The sequence below is a fragment of the Myodes glareolus genome, chromosome 1, assembly GCF_982192425.1.
Source record: "Myodes glareolus chromosome 1, mMyoGla1.1, whole genome shotgun sequence".
Lineage (NCBI taxonomy): Eukaryota > Metazoa > Chordata > Mammalia > Rodentia > Cricetidae > Myodes > Myodes glareolus.
The window spans coordinates 80,139,692-80,152,302 of record NC_142026.1 but is presented as its reverse complement, the minus strand read 5'-3'; the positions used below and the strand labels follow the sequence as shown (position 1 = coordinate 80,152,302).

Genomic DNA, 12,611 nt, shown 5'->3' with positions numbered 1-12,611 from the left:
TTATCATTGTTACATATAGAAATAAAATTGTATAAATACATCCTTCTGAGTTAATTTAGTGTTACTTGTGTATATGTTCTTAGGACTGACCAAATGGAATTAGATAACCAATTTGTGGAGTTATCCCTGGGGAAAACTTATTCTCCCTCTCCCTTTCAGATTTTCTTTATTTTGACATATCTACATAATGCATAATTGTCCTAGAAAGGGGAGTGTTTAGTCTATATGTGAAAGTCATTTTCATCTACATGCATTTATATAAAGCCTGAAGATTTTAACTATTGTTTTAGTGCATCAGGATTTTGACTTCAACCTGTCAAAATATGGAATCTTCCATGTATGACATTATGTTAAAGAAATTCATACTGAAGTAACTTGAATTTCAGATTTTTAGGTTAGGTAGGCTCACCTCGTGTGTGTGTGTGTGTGTGTGTGTGTAGCATATAGATCCATTTCTGGCCATACCTGGACTCATTTATTTTCTCAGTGTCTATTCCATCTCCATATAACAGTACCAAAACTTTCATGTTTCCCTTCATTTGCATATGCCACTGCACTCCTTCATTCCCAAATGAAATATTTTCTTTTCTTTAAAATTCACCTCCACCCAAATATATTCTTTTGTATTTGTAGTTTTATAATTCACATCTGAAATATCTTAATACAGATCCATTTAAAAATTTTAATATAAAAAAAGTATATTTTTTAAAAGTTGTTTCTAAAGCAAGTTTTAAAATACTTTTTTTCCATGAATTGACCATAAATTTTTTTTAGACAGATTGATGATTTAATTTTATTTTAAAATCTTTTAATACACTGAAAAAGATATATGTGGTGGTTTGAATAAGTCTCTTATATATGAATGTTTAGTTTAGAGGTTTAAAAGCAAATGACCCCCATAGGTCTATAGGAAGTGACACTATTAGGAGATCTGGTCTTTGTTGAAGGAAGTGATTTTTAGTTCACATCCTGCTGCATGAAGATCAAGATGTAGAACCCTCAGTTCCTTCTCCATCACTAAGTCTGCCTGTGTGCCACTGTGTCCCACCATGATAATGAACTGAACTTCAGAAGCTGTAATCCCTCCCCAGTTAAAATGCTTTCCTTTATAAGAGTTGCCATCGTCATAGTGTCTCTTACCAGCAATAGAAACTGTAACTAAGATACTTAGTTGTCATAGAGTGGCACTACTTGAGAAGGATTAGGAGGTCTTGCCTTCTTGGAGTAAATGTGTCACGGGGTTAGCTTTGAGGTTTCAAAAGTCAAGCCAAGCCTAGTGTCCCTTTCTTGCTGCTGCCTGTGGATCTGTATGTAGAACTCTTCATCTGTTTCTCCAGCAGCATCTCTGCCCACATGCCTCTGTGCTCTCTTTCCCAATGACAATGGACTAAACCTCTAAAACTATAAGAAAGCCATAATTAAGTGTTTTTTCTTATGAGAGGTCCCTTGGTCATGGTATCTCTTCAAAGCAATAGAACACTGACTAAGACAATATAGGAACGATTTTTGGTTGGTGTACTTTTCCATTTTGCTTCCTCCCTCCAAACACAACCATATGCTTCCCACCCTTTGATGTCTTTCAAATTCATGGACTCTTTTTCTTTAATTGTTGTTCTTTGTGTTATTTTGTGTATTTCTGAATGTGTAGATACAACCTGATACATTTAATTTGTGTGTGTGTGTGTGTGTGTGTGTGTGTGTGTGTATGTATTGTATAGGATATATTGTATAGAATAATCAGTTCTATATAGTATGCTCTTTCCTGGGGAAGACTAATTCTTCACTCTCAGCCTTCTTTAGTTGCCTGTAGTTCTTTGTCAAAGATTGAGGCTTGTGAGCTGCCTCTTTTTGCTTTAACATCTGTATTGGTGTCCTTGATCCTTTATCAGATTAGTTTTAGGCATCCTTGTTGGTGAGACTTTATGGGTGTGGTTTCTGACAGTTCTAGGAGACTCAGTCTCAGAAAAAATTCTCTGTTCCGCTGGCTCCTATAGTCTTTCTGGCCACCTTCCCTTTGGTGATCCCTGAGCATTAGGTGGAGGAGTTGTGGTGTAGATATATCTAATGGAACTGGGCTTCACAACTCTGCATTTTGGTTGGTTGTGATTTTCTATAATGGTCTCTGTTTGTTGCAAAGAAAAAAGGAAATTTTCTAAAAACAAAACAAATGGTACTGTTTTGTCTTTTAGTAATTTTGGAGTGGTAGTCTTAGCATGGTGCAAAAATTACAAGTTATAAAAGAAACCTGTGTAATAAAAGTATTCCAAAAATCACTAACAATACAACTATCAAAATAAGAGTAACTGAATAGTAGAGAGTCTTTGTAGCACATAAAACCAATCTCTAATATTTGTAGAGATATTTTTAAAATTATAAGAAATTATCATTATAATAGGAGATTACTTTAATAGAAATGAAGAAATATAGAAATAAAATGTTGAGAAATATAGAGAGTATGTCTTAAAAGAAACAAAATCTGTATTTCAACCAGATTAGCAAAAATGTAAGAGAATATAATTTGAAGGCATCTGTTTTTGTAATTTATTTCAGGACACCTAGTGTGGAAGCAAACAGTAGCGTAAGCTCAAATTATTTCCTATAATCATTGGCATTCTCTTTTACAACTGAATATTTTGGGAACAGCTCAAATATTCTGCAAAAAGAAGTTATTTAGTAACTTACATCCCATTTCTCAATAACATGCTACTACTTTGCAGGCTTTAAAAATTAAAGGTGAGGGAGAGCCACATAAACTGAACTTCAAAAATACCCATGTTACATTCTTCATGCATCAACAGTCTGTCCTGTTTGTGGAACACAGACTAATTTTATGGGAGGAAAAGTTGCAATACATATTTGCATTCATTCATTGTTTCATTTAATCAGATTTATTAAACTAACCATGTGCTGGCTAATATTTCCAAGTACTATGAATTTAGAAAGTAAGTTCGTGGACATGTTTTGGCTTTAACAGGGCATAGAGTGAGGCACATGTCTGTGAGAGCAGTTGCAGGAAGCTCAAATATGTTGGGTTTGTTTGTTTTACAGTGAGGATGGAATTGAAGGAGTATTTATGATGTGTCACATTTTAATATGTCAGCATATAAATGTACACACATTAATACACCTATATAAGGTAAAAAAGACTTAAATACTCAGTATGATTTATAAAGTCAGGCATTCTCTAATGGAGTTTCAGAATAACTTCAATGGTACATGTAGCTGTGACACAGAGAACACATGAAAGGTCTGTACCTGCTGCTCTCTCCACAGTCTCTTCCTCCAATACCTGTTCTCTGCTCCAGGTTTTACATCCAAGATATTTTGCATTAAAAAGAATGATTTTGATCCTAATTTTTTCTTCTTATGCCTTGATATTAGAGAATTGGTGACTTTTCCAGGGAGTCGTGATATATGAATCGATACAGCCCACATTTATTTGCGGTGAGCCACCTTGAGAGTTCAGGCCATCATTCTAAACCATTTCACAGATAAAGGCTTTCTTGCAGTTTTAGAGCTGTAGAGACCAAGAAAATATCTACACATTTGCTAAAGGGGTGTGGTTATGTGTTCACAGGGGGACTAACTAGCCTTACTGTAGCTTCCCACAGCATCAGGAAGTGGGAAGTGATATTGCTGTCACTCATTCCTGTGGCTGGCTGTATATGCTGCATCATATGTGTCTTTTACTGCATGTAGCGAGTTTCAGAGAACATGTAACACACTTCACACTCCCATTTTCATCTTTTGATGTTATCGCTTTTCAGTAGTTTCTTCCAGATTTTTTAGCTAGATACTAAAAATAATTAAAGTCTGGTCATCTCACTTTTAACTTCTGCAAAATCTGTCAACTACTGTGGGTTCTAGCCAGTTGAAGCTATTTTATTTTTCCCTATTTTTTTTTACAGTGCATTAGCCTTGTATTCTAGGGGTAATTAAACTTACTTGAAGTAAAATGTGGGTTTTTCCTGTGTGCAATTAAGGTTTCTGAATGCCAGTTATACATTTTTTGTCACTGTATGCAAATATTTCTTAGAAATATACTGTTCTTTTGAATGTGTCACATACTTCTTGTATATTTAAAATTTTCATTCTGTTTCCTAAATGCCGAAACAAGATATCAAAAATAAAGGAATGGATTTTTTATACTACTGTATGAAGAGTTTCTTATAGTAAATTTTATAAGCTGTCTGTGTTCCCTCTCCTCACACTTTGCACATTTTTAGCATGTTTCAATCTTAATCATATAACTAGCAACAACTCATATTTTACCTTCTGTATTTTTTCACTAGATTTTAATTTTCTTGGTATAAATGTAACTTTGAATCATAAAGTGCTAATGTAGTGTTCATTACTATTTATATTAAAATGCACATTTGTTTGTTCCTTGCGATTACCAGAAATTTCCAGGAGATGGCAGTGTTTCACATCATAAGTAACCATGACTCCCCTTAACATGAGTGATGCAGGAAGCTATGTCAGCTCAGTGTAGCTTATGTTCCCTGTAAGAAATTATGTCGTAGATTATGGACTACATTCACAGCACACGTGGAATCATGGGGAGATAAGACAGATGCGCAAGAAATTATAAATTATTGTACTTAACAGCATAAACTAATATTACTTCTTAAGTTTTTCCAATGAGGAGACAGACTGTCCAAACTTAAACTTTATGGGATAGAAATCATAAAAGTTTGGAAAAAGTAATCATAGAAGCTGTGAAAAGCCTTGGGTTCTATTATCAGCACTTCCCCAACCCACCCAAAAAAGTTAAATACCTGGTTTCTGGACTACAGATAAAGAATCTCAGAACAAGTTTTGTAGTATTCAGCAATACATGTTTCTTTACCCGGTTTGATTGCTTCCCATTGTTTGGAATTCTTTAATATGTGTCAGATTTGGGTTTTTTTCTGTTTTATGTAAGATTACTTTAGTGAAACCAAATTCCTGTATATTTCTTTTTCTGTATGTGTGTGCATCAATTTCCACCCAGCTCAATCCGGATTTGATCTGGATTTATGCTTCAAGTAGTCTCTACAGGTGTGGGTCTGTGCCTACATAGGAGTGCACCCCCTAATTACCGTGGATAATGCAGTCACCCGCATAAATGGTTTTGGAACCATGAAATTACCCAAAATGGCCTGTTTTGCATATTTTAGTGAATCTCCAAAACTGAGCAAACTTATTAACATTTACTTTTATAACAACATCATAGCCGTGTAGTGATATATTTTAGTTGTCAAGTATATGGATATTTCTGATCCTTTGATTTTTTTGTCATTTTCCACATATTGCACTATTGTAATCCAATCAGAATTTGACTTTTTAAAAAATTTTGAGTTGAGGAGTTTTATTTATTTGTTTAGGCAGTACCAATTGTTACATATCAAGTCAGCCCTCTACCAGGGAATTAAGTTTCCAGCCCCAGTTTTTGAAATTTATTGTATTCTCTCATGGTACAAAACTATTTGATGTCTATTCCATAGTTTTAATGATAGTAGATAAAGAATGTGATATGTGCATGCAAGTATGCATGTGTATGTATATGTGTATGTAGGGGATTCAAATATGATAGGCAAGTATTCTGCCACTGAGTCACATATCCAAGGCCTACATCTATTATTTCTATAGTTTTATATGAAAGGTCCTCTGTTGACCTCTGATCTCACATTCATTTTCTGTACTATAGGTTTTATCAGTTCATATGCATAGAATACATAATAGTCCTTTTGGTTAATTTGCATGAATCTTAGTTAGGTAAATAACTTCCAATTGAAATTACCCATGCAGGTTGAATCCACACAGAGTATGATAAGAATTCTTGGACTGTCTGCAACCTTACCCAACTACCTCGATGTTGCTACATTTTTGCATGTTAACCCCTACATTGGACTTTTTTACTTTGATGGCCGTTTTCGACCCGTACCTCTTGGACAGACATTTTTAGGTATTAAAAGTGCAAATAAGGTAAGAGCTTGTTTTAATACCTATACTTTTAAAGGAAATATTTTTGTTGACTTACTGTTGAATACTTAAGTGGGATTAAAAAATACCAAGTGATACTTTCATAACATACAAGTATGACTTCAAGCAAAATCAGGCACTTCTCAGTGTTGGTGGTAGAAATCTTCCTACAGAAAGGATCTTATGGTGGCTTACAGTGTTTTGAACATGTTAAAAGCTTCACAATTATTTTTATTTAATTGAAGGACTTTGTAAAATAATAAAAAATAATTAAATCAGTTATATATATTGATATAATGTTCATTTTAAATAAGGAATAAGGCTTTCAGATGTAATTGAAAAGAAATTTCATAGTAGCAACCAATGAGGAAGATTTGTGCTTAAGAAAGATATTTTAAGCCGGGCAGTGGTGGTGCACACCTTTATCCCAGCACTTGGGAGACATAGGCAGGCGGATTTCTGTGAGTTCAAGCCAGCCTGATCTATAAGCACTAATTCCAGGAGAGGCTCCCAAGCTACAGAGAAATCCTGTCTCACCGCCCCCCAAGAAAGAAAAAGAAAATGTTTTAATTATCATATTAAGTATGTATATGAAAAATATTTCTGACATTCTATATAGTGACTTAAAAGCAGCCATTCCTTTAATGGTGCCACCATATGCCTTTTGTACTATTAGTATGCTTATTACAGGTTTATAGCAATGTGAGTAAAACTTCAAATTATTCTGTTCAATTTGTATTCCTCCTTATCCTCCTTAGAAGAAATAGCTTTAGGAGAATATTCACAGTCATTTTGACCTCTTTTCTAAAAGAGAACTGATTGGAATTGTATAATATTTTGTCATTATTTTTCATTAATTGCATTAAGTTTTCTAAATACAAGTTTATTCTTTAAACAGTTATTTTTGCCTCATACTGTTGGAATGTTGGAAGAATATTCAATAAATGCTTTTTATAATATTTAATTATGCTGTTGTGAGTGCCCAAACTTGATGAGGCCAGGGCTGTTGGATCATCCTGAAGCTGGAGTTACAGCATTGCTGATATTGGTGCTGAAAAGCAAACTTGGGTCCTCAACGAGAACATTCCATGATCTTAATGACTAAGTGGTCTCTCTGACTCTAATACTCAGTTTTTTATATTGCAGCAAATAATGTGCTACATGGCGTAAAGGTGAGGTGTTAGGGCTAGATATATGGCTCAGTGGGTAAAGGGCTGCTGTAAGCTAGTAACTAACACCCACATAAAAATGCCAGATGAGCCTGGTCTCCTGCCTGTAATCCAGTCACACAGGAGGCAGGAGACTGGTGATACCCCACACAGACTGACTAGCTATTAGCACATGGTGAGCTCTGATTTCAAGCTAGTAGTGAGTAATCTAGGGAAATACTTGGCGTCAACCTCAGATTATACGTGCACATACATACAAATGCACACACACCATGTTTTTAGACCTATGCCAAAGAAAATCTCAGTGAGCTACCTTTTTAATTGTAGGGATCATTTTTGGATTCATAGAAAAAAAGAATAGTTTATGTTATGATAACAACTGTGACATGCAAATTTAGCTTTCATCAGTTACTTCAAGTGATTTGGGCTACTATAAATACTTACTATTTGTTTTTGCATCATTTTTTAAATATACAGTTTTTTATTTCACTCATTTCACAGTATCATTCAGATGAATGGAGACATGTTTCTAGACTTTTCTAGACTTCCAGCTTAAATTATGGCAAATTGTAGTCACAGAGATATTTTTAAGATGTCTCAAATGCAAGAAAGCCCCCTAAAGTCTTATTTTCTTTCAATTATGTCATTCAGATTGGTAAATCACTTAAAGTTAATTAAATTCAAAGTGATTTTCATAGCATTATGCCAGCAGTATACTCACAAAACACATGTTGGATGAGGGAGTGATCTGATTGTTTTGAAGTTTTGGAAATTTGGTAATTAAAGAATTTACATATTGGAGTGAGTAGTAAATTGTAGTTAGCAGATTTATATATTATTAAAACATATTAGTTTTATATTAATGTGAAATACACTATTGGCTAGAATGAAGATTTCACCAGGGTATTGTTAAGGTATTTTATAACCAGCTACTGGGAATTTCATTTAGAAACTCAAGATATGATCCAGTTGTTATTCAGGAATATCAGAAATAGTAAGATGATATTTGCAATTTGAATTGAACCCAATCCAGAGTACAGTGAAAACATTTATATTTAGCTTGGGGATAGAAAAACTTAGATTTGCTTTCCAAGTCACTGATGAGACTATTTACACAGTGATCATCTCGTCCTACTTAGCTGCAGCTTGTCAGTCATGTTTCCCATGGTTTAGTGTTTTACACCATAGAAACAGTGAGGCAATTTCTTTCCTTAGGATATTCATTGTCATAAAACCTGTGTTCTTTCAGTTTTCAGAAAACTGTGGTTTATGGAATGAGAAAAAATTAGCCTGAAGAATGAGATTCTTTAGAGAAAGCAGAAAACTTTGAAATGTATCCTAGCGTTTATATAGCTAGCTGGTATATACCCCCAAAATGTATTCTGGTGTTTCAATACTAGCTGACATGTTACTCCAAAGTGTATCCTAGTGCTTCTATAGCTAGCTGGTGTTTCACCCCAGATGTATTCTAGCTAGATGGTATATCGCCCCTACAATGTGCCCTAGTATTCCTATAGTTAGCTGCTTTAGCATCCAAAAATGTATCCTAGCATTTCTATAGCTAGCTGGTATATCACACCAAGGACACTGACTTTTCAAACCTCAGCATCCTTTTTACTCTGAAACTGTGGCTGAGGCACTTTATTTGTACTTTTGATTTTATTTGGTTTGTTTTATGTTAGATACTTACATTTCATTTGTTGGTTCTGTGTTTTAATTAGTCTGAAAGGCTTTTGTAATATAATTGGCAGTTTCATTTTTAATTTGAAAGTGTTTCATTTAGTAATTTTCATGTTTTAAAATCTTTAAGATGCAACAGTTGAATAATATGGATGAAGTATGCTACGAAAGTGTTTGGAAACAAGTAAAGGCTGGACACCAGGTACACTAAGTTTATATTATTTCTAGATAATGCTAAATGAAAAACTGTTTTTTTTTCAATCTTCACTTAAAAGTTTTCCTGAATTCTGAGATTAAGATTTATTTCTTAATTGTTTAGTCTAACAGGTAACCATATGAGCTATATAAATATTAAGTGCTATTGATATCCTAATATTGATAGGTCATGATATTTTGTTTGCCTTTTTATTAATATTTAAGAAAAAGTTTGGTTTACATTTGTTACTTTTAATCTTTTTAAAAAACACAAACCTCTCAAAGCTCATTTCTAATTAATATTTTTATATATTAAGCTTTTTATAATATTATTGTTAATATTGTCATGAAGTATATTTGAAATGTATTTAATTGATTTTGTTTTGTTTAATTGTGTTTAGAAGTTGAGCAGTTTCATGACTATTGTGTTTGAGCTACTGAGATCCATGGAATGGGGGGCATGGAAAGAGAAAGAGTCTCAATTGTCCCAAAATTCTTTGAAAAAAATGTGGAATGATTTTCTGTAAAAATTAACTTTTGCCTATTTTTGTTGTTGTTATTTCAGTAAGCTTTTATAGTCTTTCAACCCCCTCTTATACCATACTCCCTGAGCCTTAGGTACTGGAGTGTTTTGTAGATGTATTTATTGGAACTGGGCTCCACAACTCAGCATTTTGATTGGTTATAGTTTTCTCCAGTAGTCTTAGTCTGTTGCAAAATGAAAATATATTTTTGTGTACAAAAGAATCCTTTTACCCCAAGGCTGAATTACATTACACCTGCTATATATGAAAAAAGACAAACTCACTTGGACCTGAGAACAGAGATAGGTGCCACCTAGTGACCACATTTGAAATATGTTATCTTTTTAAACAAAGATTTTCAACATTTATTTTTCTGTTAATCTTAATAGAATGTTGTTGGTCTTAATAATGCTTACTTGTTTTTTTAATCTTAGTCTGTTTGAGGGTCCTCATTCCTTACTTATTTTTATTTATTGTTTTATTTTGTTTTGTATTGGTTTTGAGACAAGGTTTTGTGTAGCCAAAGATATTTCATTTCTGATCCTCCTTGCCTATGTCTCTCAAATACTGGTGAATCACAGGCATGGTGTTACCATTCCTGGGGATCTAACCCAGGGTCAAATGATTGTTAGACAAATCATCAGCTGAACTGCATCCTCAGCTCTCTATTTGAAAATTTTAAGTTTATCAGTACTACTTTTAATTGGAAAATCAAGAATCCGATTATTTTAAATTAATACTTTTTCTAGCTCAAGTAATACCTAAAAATGATAACATTGTTTTATATTTAATAAATTCTCTCAGCATCTTCTTAAGTATATTCTTTATGTATAGTTGACAGACGAAATAAAGTCCTGTTCAAAACAGTAATATATTGCTTGTGCTCTTGTCATTTGATGTATTGGATTTTCTGGGCCTGCATCTGTTTGGAGCTGTGCATTGGTAAAATTTTAGATATGGGCTTTTAATTATGTTTTTGCTGTTCTTCCAACACACTCACACACACACACACACACACACACACACACACACACACAAATCTTCATCAATATATGGTAGAATCCATTTTAAATAAAAGGCTTAATGATTTTTTTAGATAATAGAGGTAAAATGTAAATATATTACTGTGGAATATACAATAAGCTTGAGCTAATGAGCAGGCCAGATAGTGAGTAGTCTTCCCCCATGGTTTCTGCCTTACTTCATGCTTTAACTTTTCTCAGTGATGACCTGTCATCTGGAAACCTAAGTCTGCAGATAAACCCTTTCCTCTCCAAGTTGCTTTTTTTTAGAGTCTTATACCAGAGCAACGGAGATAAAGCTAGAACATACTGTTACCCTAGAATTAAAAGAAATCAAAGTAATGTTTCCTTTTATATCATGGGTAGCACTTACTGGCCAGATAATTGATGCAGTCCATCCTTGACATCCTTGCAGACCTGATTTTAGACACCCACCACGAAAAATAACAGAATCAAGAGGTTTTCAAGACTAAATAGCTTGATTATTTGTATATAACTTACAGACATCTCACACACTTAAATTTTCTTTAGATTTCTTACACGATCTATTGTGTGATAAACTGTAAATAATTGTTCCTCTATATTCTTTTAAAGAGTAAGGCTGAGGCAGAAGGGCTTTGTGTATTCACTTTTGGTCACAACTGGTCTGAGGGCTTAAGGATCCAGAAACTTAAAAACTAATGAGATATCTCCTAAATAATGTTGACAGTATAGTTTGATGTAAGGTTGTGACCTCATATGTGTTTGCCACCTTTTTTTTCAGTTTTTATAACAAAGTGGTGTTTTGGTAGTGAATATTTTTTTGATTGACAAGTATTTCCTTCTTACTTACTGTAATGTTTTTCTTTGGTTTGGACATGCACTTACATTCAACTAGAAAAACTCTTCTTCCTCGCTTTCTTGTTTCTCCCTGTGACCTTGTGACCCTTTGAAATACACACACACACATTCACACATGTACATGCACATGAACAAAGAAGAATTAAAATAATCACTACTTATTTCCTACAGAGTGGCTTCTTTCTTCTTTTTAAATACTTCTCATGATCTTAAATTCCCAATAATTTTTCCTTATCTTATTACTTTATTGTATTTTTAATTGTTCAAAAATATGAAAGAGCCATAAATAGAATTAATAACATTAAAATGTATGTCCTGTCTAACAACCTTAAATCTCAGTATTGTTTTTAGGGTGTTTCGTGCAGTGTTCTTTCAAATTTTTGTTCTAGTAGGATAGGTTTTACCTAGAAAGGTTGGCTGTAAGGGACGTGTTGTCATCTTCATGAAGAGTGTAGTTCGATTGTGATGAATTTTCTTGTCCTCATAAACAGCATGTTCTTAGTGGTATGGGTAAGACTGGAAATAGGAATGCTTTAACTCTTTCTCTACTAGTTGATATTTGCCTTTTGTGTTGGTAGTATTACAAATCCTAAATCAATGCATTCATATTGCAAAACAACCCTGGGTAGATTGTAGGTTCTTACATTAAAACAGTCATAATACAGCTAATAATACTATTAAGTTCCTTTGTAACCTAACTCAAGAGCTCCACTCTTTTCACTTCTTTGTGTTTCCTGTGGTGTCTGAATACCTATGAGAAAAGTTCTCAAAGCAAATCTATAACTGTATCCATCTATTAAAAGCATTTGTCCATTTATTCTTGTGTACTAAATTAATCTGTGATCATTTAGTTTGAAATGTGGTAGCATTCTGCTTAATGACTAGAATTGACAATTGCACCATGGGTATTTGGAAAATAAGATGCCATGAGTTTTAATTTTGGTAACTAGAGTTACCAATTTCTATAAGTTCAGCATTCCTTTATTGATTCCATTATAATATTTGGTTTGTCATTTTAGTTTTTTGATACTGAGACTTGCCTAGAAATTTCCTTTCATGGGTTTTCAGTCCTCGAAGTTTCTTTATTCCTTATTAAATGATCTTAAGATATACCTTAACTGTGCTGTTATGCTATATCTGGACTTTGAGAAAGTCAGGAAAATACATCTGCAGTAGAGGTTCACAGTTGCATTTTTCACTCATGATTAAGGTTGAAG

General features: G+C 33.6%; 1 protein-coding gene across 2 annotated transcripts in view; it reads left to right on the top strand.

Annotated features, from left to right (window-relative positions):
- The window catches only part of Ascc3 (activating signal cointegrator 1 complex subunit 3), a 317,613-nt gene that overhangs the window by 112,728 nt on the left and 192,274 nt on the right, over positions 1–12,611 (top strand). For both annotated transcript variants that reach the window (XM_048449042.3, XM_048449043.3), the window contains exons 12-13: positions 5,791–5,967; positions 8,944–9,015. In XM_048449042.3, coding sequence (XP_048304999.3) covers positions 5,791–5,967; positions 8,944–9,015 — 249 coding nt within the window. The remainder of the gene's footprint in view (positions 1–5,790; positions 5,968–8,943; positions 9,016–12,611) is intronic.